Source organism: Sceloporus occidentalis, unplaced genomic scaffold, assembly GCF_023333645.1.
Source record: "Sceloporus occidentalis isolate IW3139 unplaced genomic scaffold, rSceOcc1.0.p SCAF_1, whole genome shotgun sequence".
Lineage (NCBI taxonomy): Eukaryota > Metazoa > Chordata > Lepidosauria > Squamata > Phrynosomatidae > Sceloporus > Sceloporus occidentalis.
In genome coordinates this window covers 226,616,875-226,638,094 of record NW_028316981.1, presented here as the reverse complement: position 1 = coordinate 226,638,094, position 21,220 = coordinate 226,616,875, and the positions used below count along the sequence as shown (strand labels likewise).

The 21,220-nt window shown below is 37.6% G+C and overlaps 1 protein-coding gene across 1 annotated transcript in view; it reads right to left on the bottom strand.

The window, feature by feature from the left end:
* BNC2 (basonuclin zinc finger protein 2) overlaps positions 1 to 19,445 on the bottom strand; it is a 334,091-nt gene extending 314,646 nt beyond the window's left edge. The window contains exons 1-2 of the mRNA XM_089489441.1: positions 19,362 to 19,445; positions 18,459 to 18,659 (exon numbers count right to left, since the gene is read on the bottom strand). Coding sequence (XP_089345567.1) covers positions 18,459 to 18,659; positions 19,362 to 19,445 — 285 coding nt within the window. The remainder of the gene's footprint in view (positions 1 to 18,458; positions 18,660 to 19,361) is intronic.
* Between the last annotated feature and the right edge of the window lie 1,775 nt (positions 19,446 to 21,220).

Below are 21,220 nucleotides of genomic sequence, written 5' to 3'. Positions count from 1 at the left end.
CTTTTAATAGCAAAGGTGTGTTTCTGAAGCTCAGGAGGAGGAGTAAGATGCATAACATACACATGTGAAGCACTGCTGTATCAGATCATTTATTACCAATTTAAAAGGGGACAAGAAGTCAGAAAAGACTGTAATAATGCAAGTCATTTAAGTCTTTAAGAAAACAAGCACATAACTGGTGTTCATCCCAGTATCAGAAAACTGCTCAACACACAAACACTTCAACAATATAAAAAACATAATCAGAAAGAATCTCTGGGATGGCATTGTTTACACTTTTAAGTGAAAATATATATTATGAAAATAAATTTTATCATCACATTTACAACCACGATTCCCAAAGCACCATTGGGAGACAAAGCACACTGTCATCACACTAACAGCTTCATGGTGACCTTTGATGTGTAGGCTGCTCAGAACAAACACACCCACTTTTCCTTTGTACAGCATTTTTAGGGAAAAGGTTCTTAAATGAATAACGCTCTGGTGAAGCTGTAGGGCCACATTTAGCACCTCAAAAAGCAACCCTTTAATTTTCTAATTTTGCAGCATATTCTTGCAAAAAATGCTTGTGATACCCTTATCTTGCAAGAATAGGATTACTCTGGGATTAGCATTTGATAACTAGATCCACAGGCAAATGAAACATAAGCTTTGGTTTTAAGAATTCCTATATTCAAAATAAATGGGGTTATAATGCACTCCAACAGTACAGATATGCTTTCTTCTATGAAAGAGTACACAGTGGAGGGAACAAACCCATCAGCAGTATGGCCAGCATTAATGTGCGCCTGTTAAATGAAAATGTATCTTTCCCCAAAACATTCAAATAGCCCTTGTTTGGGACAGAACTGCTCTGTGTGGCACCTGTCTTACTTCTGCTTTGATCTTCTCATTCTTGAACCTATTATTCTTTTTTGTGTTGCTGCACCTAAAGCTTCATCTGGGCTGCAGAAATAATGCAGTTTAACACGACTTTAACTACCATGCCTCAATGCTATTTGGAATTCTGGGTTTTGCAGTTTTGAGAGATATTTAGCCTGCTCTGTCAGAAAGCTCTGGTGCCACAACAAACTACAAATCCCAGGACTCCATAGCATTGAGCCATGCTAGTTAAAGCAGTGTCAAGCTGCATTGTTTCTGCAGAGCAGATGCAGCCTTAGGATGAGAACTTGGGATGACAGCAGACATGGGTAAGAAGCACTACTGGGAAGCTTCTTTTACAACTGCCTGCAGTAAAACAGACCATTAAGAGTAGTCTTTTGATTAAAGGCAAGCAAGTAACAGCAAAGTGACATGTTTTAACTTGACATTTTGTTAAGGATGAGCACGCTTTTGGAGTTCATAAAAAAGTGAAGAGAGTTCTGTGGAACATTAAGGATCTGCTGAGTGCCACTGTCATTCCATCCGGTGTGAAATGTGTCAACTTCGAGGTATCCAACTAAAAAGCCCCAAGGTTATTTAGAATGGAAAGTGAGATTTCTTCTTTCTTTCTTTCTTTCTCTCTTTCTTTTTAAATGTTTTTCACTTTATTCAGTTGCATTAAGTTCTCTCAGTGGTTTGTAGAGTCTAAATGAAATGCTCATTCTGTTTCTTTTTTGAAGGCATTGTGAACAGCTATGCCACCCACCCAGAGCTGAAATAGCTTACATTTCAGCATTTTCAGAGAAGATAAACACGGCAGACAAGGAAACGATAATGAAAAAAACAGCCTGGCACATGAAACTGGGGAGGGGGGGGGACCACTGTAGATTTATCTAGTCAAGCAAAAAGTACAAATGTTTTTTTGGAAGAATTAATAGCATTTCAAACAGTGCTTCCTCTGCGCTTTCCCCCACCCCCTTGCCCAAATTCAAGATATTTTATCTAACTCCCAGGTGAAAGGTTTCAAAAAGTGGTAAGCTGCAGCTGTGTTGACATTTAACTTTTCACTTTTTTTAAAGGCATACCAGTCTCATCCTTACACACTTTGTGGATGCTTCGTTACAGGCAGCACCAGTCACTTGATTTGAATTAGTTGACTAGGCAGTAAAACAAATTGTTCATATCTGGTTGTGTCTCTTTTTCAGTCTTCCCTGTTTCCATTTGGTTGTGGAAACAAACTGAACAAAACTACCTGCACTCTAAAAAGAACCTGAAAGTGTCCTGATTCACCCAACATTTCTTGATAATTACCAATGTCTTGTCCCACCCTCTGCTCATGCCATCTGCAATTTAATCAAGAATTTTCTTTCTTTATTCTTCCAAAGAAAATCAACAACAAAATGGCCTTCAGTTTAAGACACAGACTAATTAATTACCTGTTTGGCTAAGAAATGTTGATATTTGATTAGCCTGGAGAAATCAATTAGGAATACACTGTTTCTAATAAGTGTCTTTTGACATAACATGCAAAATACTAAATGCGCCTATGTCTACATATGTGCTTGAAGACTCATGATGGTCCCATTAACTTTATAGAGTTTTCTGAGCCAAGGAATATTCAGAGGTCATCCTTCCAATTCCTTCCTTTGAAATATAGCCTACAGCAGCTGGTGGTCATTAGTGGTCTCCCATCCAAGAACTAATTTGGGTTGATTCTGCTTAGCTTCCAAGATCAGATAAGATCTGGTGCCATTTAAGGTGTTTAGGCCCAACATCAATTAATAAGGTGGTGGCAGTATGAAAACCATGTGCTGAGTTTGACATAAGGCTGTGCTAAGCATTCATGTACTCCGTTTCATTCATGCCTTAATCCTACATGTATCAAACAATTAAAATTATATGAGCAGCCCCTGCCACGATGCCCAGGCTGAACCAAAACAATCAATGGCTCTCATCTACAGATAAACAAGCCTTAGTTTAGGAGCGTATCATAGTCAGTTCTCCCCTCTCTCTCCATCCCAAGTCTCTGCTCACAATGTCTTCAGGGAAAGCACTTCTGGAAAGTGTTACAGATCTAACAGATGTACAGTATCTGAGAATTCTATCATGTAAAATGCTTCTGGTTTTGATGAGACATTAAAACGTTTCAACTATGCTGTTTCAGACTAAGTGGCAATACAGGTGATCATGGAATTTTTCATAGACATGCATTATATTAGCTCATTCTTTTTAGTTTGTTTTTTTTATTTATTAATTTATTCTAATCTCTTAACATGAGATCCAAGGCAGCCTTCACCAAGGCTAAAACAAAGAAGGGGTAAAATCCAGACATTAGAAAAGTTAAAACAAAATTAAACATCTATCACATTGAAACACCATTCATTTTAAAAAGTATACGGTCATTTAAAACATAACAACACAAATAAAAATAGAGCAATCATACTCTCTTGCAATTAATCATAGAAGGCCTGTCCTTACTTGATGGTGAAAAGAGGGGGCCAGTTTAGCCTCCTAAAGAAGGGAATGCTATAGCCTGGAAGTAACCATTTAGAAGGGCCCCCTCTCACCAGACAGGCTTGTGACAGTGGTGGGACCCACATTCCCAAAATGATCTTCATATTTATAACTGGAACAAATCTAGGTGGCTACATTTCTTGCTTGGTGTGTAGGTGCATCAGTAAAACTCATTCATGTACCTAAATGGGAATTTATCCACAATATGGACTCATAAGTTCACAGCTGGAGCTTGTATGAATTCTTATTTAACGAAACAGCTGTAGCTTCTGTTTAGCTACATTCCCACCTCATCAATAAAATGGTACCACAGAAGAGATCACATACATATATCAAGATTCCAGCTGGCATCTGCCTGTACCACATTCCCCCCCCCCTTCCCAGATGTAACATTTTACATGCCCTCTCCAGTTTGTGATTTTATAAGATTTCATGTATTTGGTTGAAGCTTCCATGCCTAAATATTGCTAAATTGCACAGTGGGGAGGGGGCAGTGGAAGATATAACAGGAGCAAATGGGGAGATCATTTGTAGCTAAAGACTATGGTGTTTCACAACATATAAATATATCAATTCCTGCATCTGATCATTTACATCAGAATACATTATACTAAAAAAAAAAAGAAAACTGTTTCAGAGATAATCATTCTCAAATGGTATTGCATACTATTAGTGTCCAAGACAACAGGTGGAGGTGTTTATTCTTAATTTGTACTGCAAAATCAATCAGAACATTATCTGATATGATTTTCCCTTTGTGGACCAGATATACTAATCATGTATCTGGAGAATTATTTATGATTATTATGGATCTGATGATTTCATTTCTAGAACCATGCAGAGCACAATATAGAAACATGTATCTTCTTTTTTTTTCCCTCTCAGTGGTATCCAATTGCCATTTATGACTTAAAAACTAAACTTGATATTTTTGAATAGCCATAAACCCTTATTCCCTTTCCAGTAAAAGTCAGTCATTATTATGCCCCTTTGAAAGCATTAGAACATACATTAGCCATATTATCTATTTATTAATTTTCCAGCTTGATACAAAGTAACATTAACAGAGATACTATACTTCCTTATCAAAATATTATAATCTTGATTAACACTATGTAATACATTGTTGCCCATTAAGAACAGCACTTTTGTTATTCCAACAAATGTTTTTAGTTTGCATCTTCTTTTTAACATATTTCTCTTTTCTTGTTGGTCCTTCACCTGAATACAGCTTTTTAATTTATTGATGACAACCGAATGTCACTTTCATTTTTCAAGAACTCCTGGTATTTCTACTAACACAATGAAATCCATTTATTTCTCAAAGAAAAAGATATTTAAGATTTGTCTCTATTCAGATTTTAAATTGTTAATTTGGTAAGAAATAGACCAGGGAAAATAATGGCCCAGGTTGGGTAGCCTGAGATGAGGGTGGGGGGATCCTGAATAGGTGCATTAGTCACTCCTGTGTTTGCAGCAATTTAGAGATCACAGTAAAGGCAGAGAGGAGAAAGTGTATGACAAATCTTTTACTTATCAGAAGCAGTACTGCTGTAGCCTTCCTAAGAATAAATTAGCACAGATTGAGCAACGCATTGATTTCAATGGAACAGTTTTGCAATTAAGTACAGTATGAGAACCATTTGTCCTTCGGTTCATATCATGATATTTTGTCTTAGAAGACTTATAAGAAATGCAAGTCCTAAACTAAATTGGTAAGCCATCCAACAAAGTGATATAGTTCACTTTTCGTCAGTTATAATGCTGTTGCCTCCTGTTATAGTTCTGTTGCAAGAAAAACCCAATACAATTTAGTTCCTTAAATAGCTGCAAAGCAGAAGTCTGCAAGGTGCAATCCACCTTCAGTGTTACAGGGACGTAGCCAAGATTTTAGGAAGGGGGGAGGGGGTCCAGACTAAGTGCCACCATTATAATGGGGCTTGGGTGCGGCAGCGCTGCAGCACACACCATTCATTTTTCTAATGGAGGGGGGGGGTCTGGACCCCAAGATCCCCCCCCCTTGGCTACGGCCCTGAGTGTTATGCAGCGTAACCATTGCCTTGCTTTACTGGTTCCAGATTAAATTACAGTGACACCCAAAAAGGCCTGTTAAGGGCTCTTCCAAATATTCTGAATTCTGAAATCCGAAATACACTCAAATCCAAAACTGTCCACATGGGTGGCTGAGATAGTGACACCTTTGCTTTCAGGTGGTTCAGTGTACATGAACTTTGCTTCATGCACAAAATTATTAAGAATATTGTGTATAAAATTACCTTCAATCTATGTGCATACAGTATATACAAAACATTAATGAATTTCATGTTTAGACCTGGGCCTCTCTAAAGATCTCATTATGTATATGTAAATATTCCAAAATCCAAAAAAATCCAAAACTCTTTTGGTCCCAAGTATTTTGGATAAGGGTGAATTAGCTTGTATTATTTTTATAGACTGGGAAGTATATATAGTGGCTCTTACCCATACAGTGAAAATGTATTAAAGCATGGCTGCAGTACAGGATGATGCTGTGTTGCACTGAATCCCACATTGCAAGACTCAACATGAAAAGGAGATTCTAGTTGCTTACAAAGCCCAACTATTGCTACCTTCAAAATGGTGGCTTTTATTTATCTTTTTACAGCAGAGGTCTGTATTTTTCTACTTAGAATTTACCACTCACAGATAATTGGGTATATGACTTCAGCCATAGGGGTAGATGCTTGATACTGACCTTTGGTTTTTATGCTATTTGGGCTACATTTTGGTTTATACAAGTGGGGACCTGTGAGTATAGGATCTTTTTCTGTGAGAAGGCTTGTTTGTTATAAACAAATTTTATTTACTAGTTGTTCATTAAGGCTTTGCATTTGATTCAAAGAGTGTGTAACTCTGTAAAGATCTTTGTATAGGAAGCACAAGAAAAAAAGCTCAGGCATAGGAAACACTGACATCTGCAATATTATTTGTTTTCCATTTCTGATTAAAATAGTACAATGTCATTTTTTCCAGTAATTTGCATATAAGTTGGATGACTGATCCTTTTCCCAGTTACAGTCTACCATGCAAACACTTGTGCAAAGTTGTACAAAGTTGAAGACAGTTGTAGAATGGTGTGCCTGTGCCACTGCATGTCCTTCCTGGCCATTAAAAGACTTGTATTCATCTTAAGACTCTTTTAGACACACACCTGCATTTTCCTATGAAATATTCCCACATGTGCCATGATAATGGTTTTGTTTTGTTTTGCTTTTTGGATGTGTTAAGTATGTTTATATTACTGTATACAGTATTGGCATCGAGCAAGAAAATCATTGGCATGTTTATATGGGAGTAAGGCTCGCTGTGACCCATAAAGCTTATTCCCAAGTAAGAATGACATAGAATTGCAGATTTTACAGATTGGCTGCATATGTGTGATATTCTAATAATGCTTGGCAAAGTAGAAGGCAGTAAGAAAAGAGGAAGACCATAGTACTCATGGATGGGCTCAGTTAAGGAGGCCACAACCTAAGTCTACAAGACATGAGCAGGGCTGTTGATGACTTGGAGTTCTCTCATTCATAGGGTCTCCCTAAGTTGAAGTTGATTTGATGGCAGTTAACAACAAAGACGTGATGTAGTGGCTGTTATTTCTGAGCAAGAAATTGTAGGAATTGGTTAAGATACTTTTGTTTCCCAGGGCCAGGCAGTGATGCGGTTTGAGTTCCCAAAGCCCACTTTAATAGGGAATCCAAATTTGGTTACAAAGCAGTAGTATATTCAAATGAATCCATCCTACCTTTTGTTTGTGAAGTAACCACCACCACCACAATGGCAGTGATTATTTTATTGCTTTAGCATAATGCCACAGCAAACTATAAAGGAAAAACAGAAGCCCGGCGAATTTCTGTAATTTATGGCAAATCAAAGTAATACAGGTAAGATTTTGGAGAGAATTTTTGTTCTTCATCTGATAAAATGTTTTAAGAACCCCAGCAGGTGAATGCATCTTACATTGTACAGTTTGTATTTAAAATGGTGAATACAATCTTTTCTAAACTATTTTCTAAACTCAGCCGGATGTAAGTGGAACTTGCTGATCAATGATGAGTGATCTGAAACCTAAATAAAGATACCTAGGGGATTTGAATACGGTAGAGGTTTAAAACTTATCTAGATGCCATGAGAGACATGGAAATCTTGCCAAGGCATGCCCATTTCCAATCTCTTCTCTGTAACGCTTAGAAAAACATTACACATTTTGTGATGTAATAGTGTGCATTGGACTGTCCCTTTCTTACATAATGGCCATGGCGATGGAGTAGTGCATAGCACAATGAGATCACAACACAGGCCACGCTTACCTAGACACGATGTCTTCTGTACATGTTGGACTACAGCTTTTATCAGCCCCAGCCACCATGGCCCTTGATTATATTGGGTAGCGACGGTGCAAATCCCATCACCTCTGGAAGGTGCAACATTGTGGAAGGCTGACTTTGATTTTTTCAAGAAGTGGGCAAAGAGATATAAAACACAGTTACCTGTCTCTTTTAGCAATTTGTTAAGCCTTCATTTAAAAAGAATAATCAATGTGACTTAACAGTGCTTTGGCTACATTGCACCCAAAGTCAGAATAAAGTCTGTGAGTACAATCTGGGATACAATGAACAAACAAAAGTTTTGCCACCTACTGGAAGAAAATCTGAATTATCTCCTCAGTACCTTAATACATTTCTGTTACAAAATATGTATCATTTAATATTATTTTGGTCCCTGTACCCAAAGAACAGATGAACCTATCCTCATGCAGGACGTTCTGTGCAAATCTCTCTAGGTATAAAATGCTGGATCTGAGTGATGAAAGTATTTCTACTCCCTGCTTCCCTTGCCCCAAACTCTGGGTGATTTCTAATTTAAAATTTGGGGGGGGGGGGAAGAGAGCTAATATAGATAAAGCAACATATAACCTGACAGCATACCAGTTAAAGCCTGACAGGGTCAATAAAATGAGGGTTTGCAGGAGTCCCAGATGAGGAATGCTTTCATGAATGCCTCCATTGTGTAAAATCTCTCCGTATATCCTGCCTGCAAAATGACAGTCATATGCCACCAGCTGCAGAAGGCATGCTGGCAATGTCAAGTGCTGTAGGGTATTCAGGGAGGGTGGAAATATCAAGAGGGTGTTCCGTTTTCATGCCTGATTATTCCAAAACCAAGTGCTTTTGTGTTTTTACAAATATTTAGATCCAGATTTTAACATCAGAATGGTAACATTTCCTCTGCATGCAAAAATAATATAATAAAATCCATGGTAATTAAGCTTCCCAATTTAATATTAGTTTTGTTACTGCATAAAGCCAGCTGGAAGTAATTATATATTTTTCCACATGTAGTCTTCATTAGTGTGTGATATTTTCCTCACTCCAGACAGTTATTTCAAATGTTCCTGGAAAATGTAAATTTTAGATCAATTGTCTCGAGAGCAAATAGCCACTAAAAGCTACCTTAATGAAGTTGACAAACTTACAATGTTTTCTCTCTTTTTTTTTAATAGCCAAGATTTAGTTACGCACAAAACCAAAATGAAAGGCTTCAAACCTAAACACACATACTAGGATGTAACTTCCACAGAATAGGGTAGGGCTTGCTTTAGAGTAAATACGCATATGGACAGGATGGTTTAGTCACTGATTTCATCAGGAGAGTGTGAAACACATGCTTAACTCCCACACTGTTTGATTTCAATGTTGGATTCAATATAGCCATTACAAATACAAAACATCTTTTTTCCAATTCCAAAATTTAATTTTTTAAAAAAATATTATTGCTGTCTCCAAAGATTTATTACAGCAAAATATTTCACTCATAAGTAATTATAACATTTAACATTGGGACATTCAACATCATTCACAGATTTGAGCTACAATAAATAAAGGCAAACTTAATATGTACTGTGTTAACAGTTATCTGCATGGAAAACAGAATTCATTATCAAAAGTATTTGCCACAACAGAGATGCTTCATTGTATTTTATTTCATTGGCCTGGGAAACAATGAAAGTCTAAAAGAAATTCTTGCTGTTCAGAAAACACCAATACTGGAAAATCACTTAAGTATACAATATACCCTGTTCCTTCTGATATGCCATAAAGACTGGATTGAGCAGCTTTTCAACACTATACCTTGATAAGCCAAGGCATCTGGTCACACATTTTTCTCTTACAGGCATACTCATGAGGAAAAATACTGGGACTTTCTCTATGTCATCACCTAAGTGTGGGCACCTCTACAAACTATGCAAAACCCAATGCATATTTTCAATGGCTAACACCCATGTTGCCATTTAATCTATCCCTTTTAAGTAGTCTTTACTTCTCTAAACACTTACCTGATTGCAAAAATGAAACAAAATAAAGAATTCTTTTATCTCTGTCGCGCTTCAGGAATTACTGAAACACATGTGATGACCTATTTTTTCCCCTAAGGTAAGAGAGCAAAGGCAAGGAAGTACCCCACATACTCTCCTAAAAATGCAAATGGATCAAACTGTTACAATATTACAACTGCAAACATTTAAACCTTTGAAGGGAAGCTGTACAAATCTTAGAATATCTTTTGAAAAACATTATGGTTTGTAGGACAGTAAAACTGATGTACATAATTGTTTAGCAGGTAAATTAGGCCATACTAGTGGAACATATTGTTTTCTAGTTTACATTCAGAGGTTTAAAATAAAACACTGTAACTGACAAAAATGACAATGGCTTTCCTTCCTATACAACTCAATCTTGTGTTTCATATGCAATGTGCCAAGAAAGTAAGGATTACTGTATTTTAAAAAACTAGCTCACTGCTATCAGTCTTTTTGCTTATGATTCTATTATTGTAAAGATGCACCCCAATATGGAGTTTCCCTTATTAACAATAAATATTTAAGTGTAAAATACAAAAGAGGTGTATTTTTGTTCCAGCTTATGTTGATCATTAGAAATATTCACCTATGACACAAACAGCATTAGAAAGGATAATGTATGTTTTAGTGTCGTGTGAAAAAAATAGCACGTGTGATTAAGTTCCATTGATTTCCATTAGGATTTCAACCTGATCCTGTGCATGTTTATGTAGAATAGCCAGCAAGCCCAATGAGACTTATTGGCAAGAAATTAAAACAGCATTTTACTGGTTTACATTCGACTGGATTGTGTTCCACTGAAATAAATATATGTGCATATGTATGTGTCACTGCAATGTATAAAAATAATTGTTTTGCTTTATTTTTTTCGATATTTACATGATAATTGTGTCATTAAATTTTCTTTAATAGACAAAAACACCTGAATGTTTTTGGAAAAGGTGCTACGTTCTGTAAAATTATCATATACAATAAATTTCAAACACTTGTGTAATCCAAACAAATGAAAGGAATGTTGTCCTCTGATAACATTCTTGCTCACTGTGGAGAATCCTACTCAGCACATCCCCAAATGTTACTGTTCCTAGATTTATACCGAGTATAAAGCAGGAATGCTGCAAGTGTAGCTTAAATACTAGTACTCTTATTGTTTTTGCATAATGAAAGTTAAATTCATAAAATTAGTCCTTTGTCAGAAAATCCATTTCTTGGATACATTTTGTCACATCAGCACAGAGGAACGCACCAAAAACAACCCACTCCATGTTGAACACGGACACAAACCATTGTATACACATAGACTGAAAGAGATAGACAAACTGTAGCATGTGAGTTTCGAAGTTATTTGTGGCCTTACTATTACATATATAAGAATGCCATAAATACGTTCCCCTTCCTGTGCACTTACATTACTGTTTGTAAATTTTAAAACATGTACACATTTTATCTGATATTTATTTCTTCCCCTGCATGCCTGCTACTCGTTTTACCAAATATGGCTGTTTCTCATCACTTTTGGGTGGTATGATAGAACACAAAATCTGATACATTGTGCATTAATCCTTATTCAAAAATGTAGTGCCATGTTTAGAGTAGTAGATGTCCCATTTCTCACACCGGAAGTAACAGTAACATGTCAGATAGCTGTCTATTCTTAAAACAATTCTTAATCCCAGCTGCCTCTAAGGAAAGGCCTTCTCTAGTGATCTTATCATTTATTTTTATTTTTATTTTGACAGACTAGTTAGAACAGGTTTGGTCATTCATGTCATGACAGGAAAACATATTGATTATTACTAGGCTCACTTTCCACTTGGGAGCCTCAGCAGAACCTCTTCTGCTAAAAGAATCCTATAGTGCCCTGTTCTTTTACACACAAAACTCACAGGTCTTGTAAAATAGCTAACGTAAATTCAGCATTCTGGTATAATTATGTTGTGAATTGCAGGTGATCACTTTGCTACCCAAGTTCAAGCGTAAAGTAGAGGTGATCATTTCTGACCTTACATTTTCATCTCTCCCCATTACCCACTTCTTTCTGATGATTTCTTCTTTTTTGACTTTTTAAACCTGCTTGGCATATTTGAAACGCTAGATTCTGAAAATGTATGCTGTGAAGCTCTAGTGACCTACACGAATGAAAATTAGAGTGATATAAAAAGTCTCAGTGCAGACATTGAACATTACTGGTGAATGGGAGAAAATTCAATAGAGCTTTTTTTGTTGTTTCTAACTTGTGACGCCAGCTCTGTATCAGGAAACAGAGTGTTCCCTTGCAATCGCTTACAGTGTCATAATGACCTGGTGAATGAGAATTCTTTCACTATCACCACAGTCCCTGCAATCATGCCTCAGCTGTGACCAACTCACTTTTGCCCCCAACGTCTCAGAGATGCTTTATTCAGCATCTAATTAGCTAAGGTTAGAAGTCAAGGCAAAGCATCCTTGAAGCAGGAGACAATGCTGCTGCTGCTGCTGCTACATCTCCAAATGCTGCTGTGAGTTAACTGTGTTAATCTGAATGAGATCCATCAGGATCCCAAATTAACCATTTTAAAACCAGCAGCTCAAATCTACATTGTACCACAGTGCTGACATTTTTATTCATCCTTCAGAGTATTCTTTACGTCACTGGAGTAAATGTCTCTGTGGTTCATGTAATGGCAAATGATATATGGCTTTGAAGTTGCAAGAAGAGATATCATGCACTACTATCTGAGGAAATGCAAACATCTTGCTTGTCCACATACGTAAAACAATACTTCCATGAAATATTTCTCTTACATACATGCCTCTGTGCATCTTCCCTCCCTGCCTCCCTTTCTCCCCCCTCTCTCTCTCTCACAGATAACCTCCGCTCAACTGTGTACTTTCCACATATAATAACATCCAAACCATAATACATAATACAAATACAAAATCTGTTTAAACGCATGCATATGCATGTGCTTTCATATAAAACCTATGGTACGTAGGTAAACACACATACCCTTATGCGTGTTAGATAAGCAACCCTATTCTAATCCATTGGTTGCAAGTAAATTACAATGAATCAGTAGGACTTCAGACTAATGTGTTAGAAAAAATGGATTCTATTTAATGTGTGTGCGCGTACACACACACACACACACAGAGACACACAGGGAAAATATGGATACAAACCTGCATGTTGTATTTTTATAGATACACATTCACATGCATAACATGCAAAAAAAAGTAAATGAAAATTCTTGAGATGTGATGTTACATCTAAATACATTAATTAATGTGAGTAACAAGCACACTTTTGCTAGCAGTTTCTTGTGAATAAATACTATTGAAATCATAGGGATTTGCCGATGATGATACAGTAGAAAAGAAATCTTTCTGCAGCACACATACAGATGCAGACATATGGCTGTAAAACCTGTATGCCATATTGACAGACATACATTCCTATGCACAAGAGAACAAGTGACAATTATGGAGATACGACATTATACATAAAAGGAAAAGAATACTGTTGGCTCTTTTACACATATATTATAGGTGTAAAGAAAGGTTTGAAGAAAGGTACTTCCTAGGTTTTTCCCTCCCAGTCTATTCATCACTACCTCAGCCATCTGCAAATATTCATGCTGTGAATGACATAAATATGCCCAAGTAATAATATACCATGTGGCATAAAATACTTTTTTCTCTTCAAGGCCAAGTACTTTAAAACACACACACACCTCTCGCTGAAGTACTTATGGTAACTTTTTAACATCAACAAACTTGTAAAGCCAGCATGCATTTGAAGGAATAAACTGTGTGGCATCTATCATTGTACCATCAGGCAAGAGGTACTTTTGAACAAAAGAAATAAGCATGGCAAAATTATCCTCAACACTGTATATGAAAAATAAAACACCAGAATGATCCAATTTCAAATAACTGCTAATAAACAGGACACCACTGAGATCTCTGTATTGGTCTTCTTTTGTAAAGATACACCTAACTATTAAGATACATCTTACGTTTATGTATTTTTATAACTAGGTATTATCCTTTCCTTAAAAAAATTAAATGTATGTTCTGTAAAAGGGAATTCAGAACACTGGAGTCAATAAAAATGCTTTTACATGTTAAACAATCTTAAACTTTTTTCTGCACTCTCAGTGCATTTGATCTGTAGTTAGATGTAGCCACATTTCAGATTTATTTACCAGTTCAGTAAATGGAATATGTGTCTTCTTTGCTGGTTGGCAAATATCAGTACACTGGCACAACTAAAATTATATGCGGTACTCTTAACTTTCAACCTAACAATTTCTACCATGCATTAGATGTGCATATTTCACATATTTGCATCACAAACTCTTTTCCTAGAATAGGTAGATTTTTATATGAGGAAAAACAGGAAGCATTTATAACACACACAAACACAGACAGGGAGCATACGACAACCTCCTCGCCTCCCCTTCAATGTCTCTAATGGATACATATATCCACATTAAAGACATCTACTGATCTGATTTTTTAGTTTCCTTGTTTACTCCTCACCTGACTAGGAAATGGTTTTTCTGGTGATAATTGAAGACATCATGCTAATGAGGGAATCTAATGCACAATAGGAAAATTGTCACTACTAATAACATTTGCTGGAAGTTAAATAAGGCAAGTGTACGAGAATGTCAGACAGTTGTCATTTAGTAAGATACAGTAACAAAATGCAATTATGTGGTTAATTTTATTACATCACTGAATGAATTTTAACTTACTGTGTGTGTAATCCTGATAGTACCCTTTTAACTGGCTGAAGAGTTATTTTCAAGAGAAATTTCTCCTTTGCATTTGACACAGGAGAAGAGCTCTACAAAACCTCTGCTCATCTCTGGCATTTTGTGTCATTGTGGGTTATTGCTATTTTGCTGTTACGGTCTCATTGCTTAAAAGTATTTTAGAACATCACAGCCCTTAAGGTACACTGGAAGAAGGAGAGTGACATTTCTTATTCTGACAAAGATACAAAACATTTATGAAAGCAGAAAAAATCAGGAAAGCTTTCTATTTTTATTTATCAGTCAAAAATAGGCCTTCTTGTTCTAGTTTTTAAACAAGTACTTACAAACTGGAATGGGACATTCCCTGTGTGTATAAGATGGCATGTGTGAGCACACACACCCTGAACTGAATCCTGGTGTCTACCGGGGGCTAGGGAACAGAAGCCAAAGGTTTCTGGTCATTCTCAACTTGTCACTGATCAAAGTAAACCAAAGAAGAACTTTCCTTAAAAAGTTTAAATTTATGTTCTTCGAGGTTATCAGCAACTATTTCTCTATTCAGAACAGGAATGGCCCTTTCAAAGGATCTACAAACATGCTGTGTTTGTTTTTCTTCTTTTTCTTTTTTAAGGTTCTTGTGCAGAGCCAACCTAAGGTTAAATAGCCAAATATTTTGATCTTAAAAAACACACACACCCCCTACAGATCTCATTTCTTACCCCTCTCCTCTAAACCTAAACCTTCTCTTGTGAACCAGGTATAACTGTCTTATGATAAGGGGAATTTCCATGCTTACCCTGTATCAGGGATGCGTGGATTACTTGATGGCACATAAAAAACTTGCCTACAATCTCTGTGGTATTTGTACAATTATTTCTCTCCATTACATCCTCTGAAAACATGCAACACAGTACAAATGAAGTTTTTATACTGCTCTCTGTACAGCTATTGGCTTTCCGTCACTGTATCACAAATCCACCTGAAATTAAAATTACAATTTAATTCCAACCTAAGCAAATATTTTATTGTATATGGCAATAATACTTTATTCCATGTATTTTATTGCCTAAGAGGAAAAAATGATTCCAGATTGTCCCAAATGTCCCACTAAACATTTTTATTAAAGCAAGCAAAACTTTTGCTTGTGATATAAGCATCTCCTATACTACTACTACTTTTAGACGCAAGGCAGAAATTCACTAATAATAATAGCTCTAAAACCAGAATTATAAGAAACATATAAGGGGACACATGGAGTGGGGGTGAAATGTATGTAATCAACTCTGACAGTACTTTTAGAAGGAAAGAAAATCTTACACTTGTTCCTGCCAAGCATGTTTTCAGGTGCCCTGGCAAACAGTTCTTTATGTGAAAGCTGTTTTTAAAAAACGTGTTTTACATAGAATTAGCAAGGTTTTTGAAAATTAAAACTTTTACCCATTACTAATGGAATGAACTTACCCTCTTACATTGTGGTGAGGGGGAGGCGGGGATCTGTATACAAACTCCTAAGTTTATCCAGGCAGAATGTTTTAGGCAGACAACAGTATTCTAACCACCATGGATAAAAAGGCAAAGCACACACTTTCAAAATAAATATGTTCATCATTACCACCTTTACAACGCTACTGTGTCTGTATGTGTATTCCAGTGGAGTGATCCACACTGATACAGCATCTGCCATGCATTTAGCCATACACTACACATATTATTATTCTTTTCTCAGCACAGAGTCAGAAAATAAACATGACCATATGTGTCCAGTAATGAAATGGGGTGGGGGGGAGCATTTTAAAGGTTCTCGTGCAATAGCAAAACTAACAACAACAACAACAATTACAAGTGAGCTGCAAATGGGCAACAATTATTTCTGTTATATTTTTTAGACATAGACATCCTTCTCTTACACTTTGTCCTTCCCTACTATTAACTGTTTTTTAGTCTTCCCCAAAACTACGAATTTCTAACTCTGGAAAAGTTGGAAACTCAAATGAGCAATCCAACACTGTATGTGGCTCAAGAGTGATTTATCAATTGATCTTTATCTGGCTCTAGTTAACTCTTACATTGCCAAAGCAGAAAAAAAGGTTTATTCAAAGTATTTAAGCCATAATGCATATTACTGCATTTAAATATATAGGAAGAGAATGACAGGTAAATTCAGAAATCTGTCATTCTCTTAGTAGGATATGAACATAAAAACAGCTAAGTATGGAAAATATCACACACACTCCAATAAAATGAACATTTAAACCTATCTGAAGTGTCCAAGACAAAACATCTGAAATGTTCTTCTTAACTGAGTCCTTTTTGTTTTTATGAGTAAGGAATATTACATAAAGAATTGCATTTTAGCTTATGTTGATTATATTTCTGTACGGTAAGCTGGGATCAGTTGTAATCAGGGTCCCTCTACAGGATAGATCTAAATATACCTTATTTGAATGCAGGCATCCTATGGAGAGAGAGAGCCATGCAGTTAAAACTCTGTTCTATATGCAACTGTTGTACATTGCAAACTTGATCTCTGCTTAACTCCTCAGGATTGGTTAGTCTGACTTTTAATTTCCCCCCTTTTCCTAAAATTTAACAGCAAATGCTCTTTCCTTTACATTACTAAGAGCAAGTTACATATCCTGTGCTGTAACCAAGATATAAATGACAGCACTTTTACGTCAGTGGAATTCATTCATTAAAAAAAAAAAAGATCCTGAAAATAAATGGGATCCCTGAACGGTACTACACACTACGACATTTTGTTGCTTCAGTTTTTTTTTAATGCAAGGCACATGAAGCAACTTTTTCCAAACTGCATATCCATTTTTTAAAAGAGAAAACAGCCCTACCAAATGCATTTATTTGTTTGTTTGTTAAAGAAGTCCCTCTTTTTAAACTTCCCTCCCCTCCTTCAGTTCAGTCCAAGTTTAAAGTTTCTTCCCCCGGTCCATTTCAATTGTGTGTCGCTCTCTGCGTGTGTGGGTGTTATGTGTCATGCAGAGCGTGTGTTTTTCAGGCAGAAGAGCCAAAGGGCTTGTGAAAGAGTAGCCACAGCATGCTCGGGTGTGTATCACCAAGTGTGTGGTACGGAGACACCAGCAGCCCCTGTGATTAATTATCAGTTATTATTGGCCTTGCCGTTAACATTTTAGCTTTCCCGTCAAGAATGGCCATACCAGGCTGCCTTAAACGCACCCCCCAGTGAAGGAACTGCTCTGGGGAGGATGCCAAGACACAGCTCCACAGAAACAGTGTTTGTGTGTGTGTGAGTGAGTATGAGACTAGCAACTGAAACTGTCTCCTCTAAGACCCTCTGCTCTGCGCTGGCAGCTATTCCAGCACAACTGGGCTCTCTCCCCCTTTCCTGGGGTCCTGCATAAGGCTGTTTTTTGCCACCTGAACTCAATTAAGCTGCTCTGAGGGGCCCCCTCCCAAGTTTAGTATCAGTTTTGATATGGGAGGCTTGCATATATGGGGGGGGGGGGGGGAGAAAAAGAAAGAAATGTTTTGCCAGAATACTAAGACACTTTTTTATTTAAAAAGAGAAAGGGAGAAAGAGAGGGAAGGGGGGAAAGGAAAGAAAACAAAGGAAAACAAAGGCAACAAATTTTGCCATAAGTGAAATGATCTGGTTTGAAAACTTTAAATACAAGGGCAGCTTTAATTTAAAAACAATATCAGAGTTGTCTTATTTTGTTATTTCTTTCCTTTAAAAAAACAAAGCCCTTGAGGATGCAGTGAAGTCAGCAGGAACATTCCAATGACTTCCTTATGACACTACAGAAATTGTCCAGTGTTAACTTTAAAACTAAAGTGAAATGCAGACAAGGGGGGGGGGGATAAAATACAAAACTATAGACAAATACACACACACAAAAGAAACCCAACAACGACAGAGCGACGACACTTGAACATGTGGCATGAAAAGTAAAGTCACATACCTGCTGGGACATTCTGAACAAGAGGTTCGTGTCAGCGTTCTGCCATGTCCCCATGAAACCAGAGTCGGTCGCTGCTGCTCTTGTTCCGAACTGCATGGAGTTGTCAGTGCAGGAGTCTCTTAAAGTCAAGTCTCTTGCCCTCTTTCGCTCTGAGTGTCTCTGGGTGTCTCTGTCTCTCACATCCACTTCTGCCTCTTCTGACTGAAAAGTGAAGGTGGATTTTTTGAGCTTCTTGGCAGCCAGTAGCAGGAGTGTAGGGTAGTTAAACTAGCTGCTCTGTGCATTTCATTTGGGAAAGGGGGGCTTTGGGGAGGGGGCCAGAGCTTCTTTCGCACCTTCTGCACAGATACCCCTATCATTTATGCATACACTGTAACTCCCCAAGCTCGCCTTTGCTTGGCTTAACAGCTGCCTGTCAGGTGTGCATGCAGCACTGAAGAGACCCAACCATCAGCTTCATACTCTCAGCCACTGGATGTCATTGGATAGCAGAGTAAAAGAGAGTCAACTGCACTGTTCCACTGTCAGGCACCAAATGACATCCTGCACTAGCCCCCTCTCAGTCTTAAGATACACAGGCACACACTCTAAAGTAGCATGCTGATCAGAGTGAATTCAGAAGAACAAGCTGTGGCCCTTTCCCTGTTTTTCCTCAACAATGCTGTCAAGAACAGCATGTAATTGCTGACACTTGCCTATTAAACACAGACTCTAACCCTCCACACAGAGAAAAGGGGGGGGGAGAGAGAGAGAGAGACAACCAAGTGCTCATTCATATAGACAATAGGCATGCAAAACACCGCACGAAACTTGGCCAGGCTTTAAAACATAGACGTATAGGCGATATATGTAACTACTTTGAAAGAGTCCCAGCCCAAATTTTGAAATAAAGAAAGCTCTTACCAAAAAAGAAGGGGGTGGAAGGAAATAAGACGATCTCCAACTTCTTTTAAAGAGAAAACTAGAAAAACTACATGCATGTTTCATCTCTCACAGCTTTTCCCCTCCTGTTAATTGCCTAAAATGCCTCAAGGAACATTTTCCTCCTCTCCAAACAGATAAAAAGCAATAGCTTAAAAAAATTTATTTAGAGTTACGGGAGGAAGCATCTAGAGTAACCCCCCAAATCACGAAGAAGGGAGAATGGAAGAAAGGAAGAAAGGTGAGGAGGGGGGTATGCCTCTATCCAGCAAAAAGAAGTACACTTCTCTGCTAAGATTACCAGCATTAAGACTGTTAACATCTACGAGACCATGCAAAAAAAAAAAAAACAAAAGCCATTGCTATCAACAACTTTTTAAATGCATTTTCTATATAGAACAATGGATTTTGTATTTCCCAGAGCGGTTACATACTTTGCTCCTCTATGAGAAGTAACTGGAGGGAGGGGTGAGAGGGAGAGAACACCTCCCTTGATTACATAAACACTATAACTCCAAAAAGAAATGTAAAACAAAATTCATGCCCTCTCATAAACACAAGCCAGGTTAAAAGGGGGGAAAAAGAGAGTCTAGTTTTTTTCTCAAAAGTGTAAGAAACATTCATCTTCTAACACAATCTACAAATAGAGAGGACAAATGTACCACTTTCGCAGCTTTTCCTTAACTGATGAACAACAATAAACCTTAGTCTCTCGCAAAACAACAAAAGAATCAAAAGAAAGCTTCAATGGCAGCTTTGTGTCATTAGTGGGCAATGAGAAAAGATGAGAAAGCGTACACTAAGTTGACACAAATGTGTCTTCCCCTTTAGAACCTGGCATCTCCTGAAAGCTTTTCTGTTAAACTTCCCTCCAGTTCACTACCATTAAGCACAAAAGAAAAAGGAAAAAAGTCTCCAAAGCTGCAAATTCAATATCTCAGAAAACAAACACAAGAGCCTAAAGAAATGTTGCCCTAAAATATATTAAGTCCACCTGTGGTCAATAAAAAAATATTCTTGTTGCATGGATGGGGTGGGGAGGGAAGCAGAAAAACCCCTTGCATGTCAACTGTGCCAACAGTGGCTGTACCTTTACAGCTAGCTATTACCCACTTAAACTCCCTCTAAAATTTGCTAGCCTCTTGCTTTCTGAAGTGGTACTCAGTGCCTTAGTCAAGCTGCCGGCTCAGCTCCTGACCTTCCCACTAATGGCTGTTATTTGTGGGAGGCTTAAGGACAATGTCAATAGCCAGCGCTCCCTCCTCTCTGCTCTTCTCTGCATCTCTTGTGCTCGGTCTCCCCACCTCTCCTTTCTCCCCTCCTGTCCTGCAGTCCTCTCCACTCCCAGGGAGAGAGGAGGGGAAAGCGGGGGAATAAACCCACGCGCACAAAATCAACTGGCATGCAGCAGCAAGCACCTGCAGTAATAGACTCTTTTATTAAAACTGTTATTCTGCAAGACTTGAAATTCCCAGTGGACTGGGCCATGTCAAAGCCGATATAATTAACTAGAGGCTCAGCAACGGATCAATTACCAGACAAGCAAGTGATAGTGAAATCAATGAAAGATCATCAGCCACATTATCAGTGTTGCAACTCATTAGGGTAAAACTGAGAAATGTGCTCAAAGCGAGCCCAAGCAAGGTGGCATTACAAAACAAAGGGCTAATTTGGAGACCCTGCTGTGAACAATCTGTAACAGAATTAGCCTTTTTCCCCCCTAAACTGCACAGCTCTGTAACTAAATGTGACAGTCCGAGAGAAGCAGTTTATTAAGACACCAACTCCAAGTTTATTTAGTTCATAAACTCTCTCCTAGAAAATCAATACAGTCTGTACAG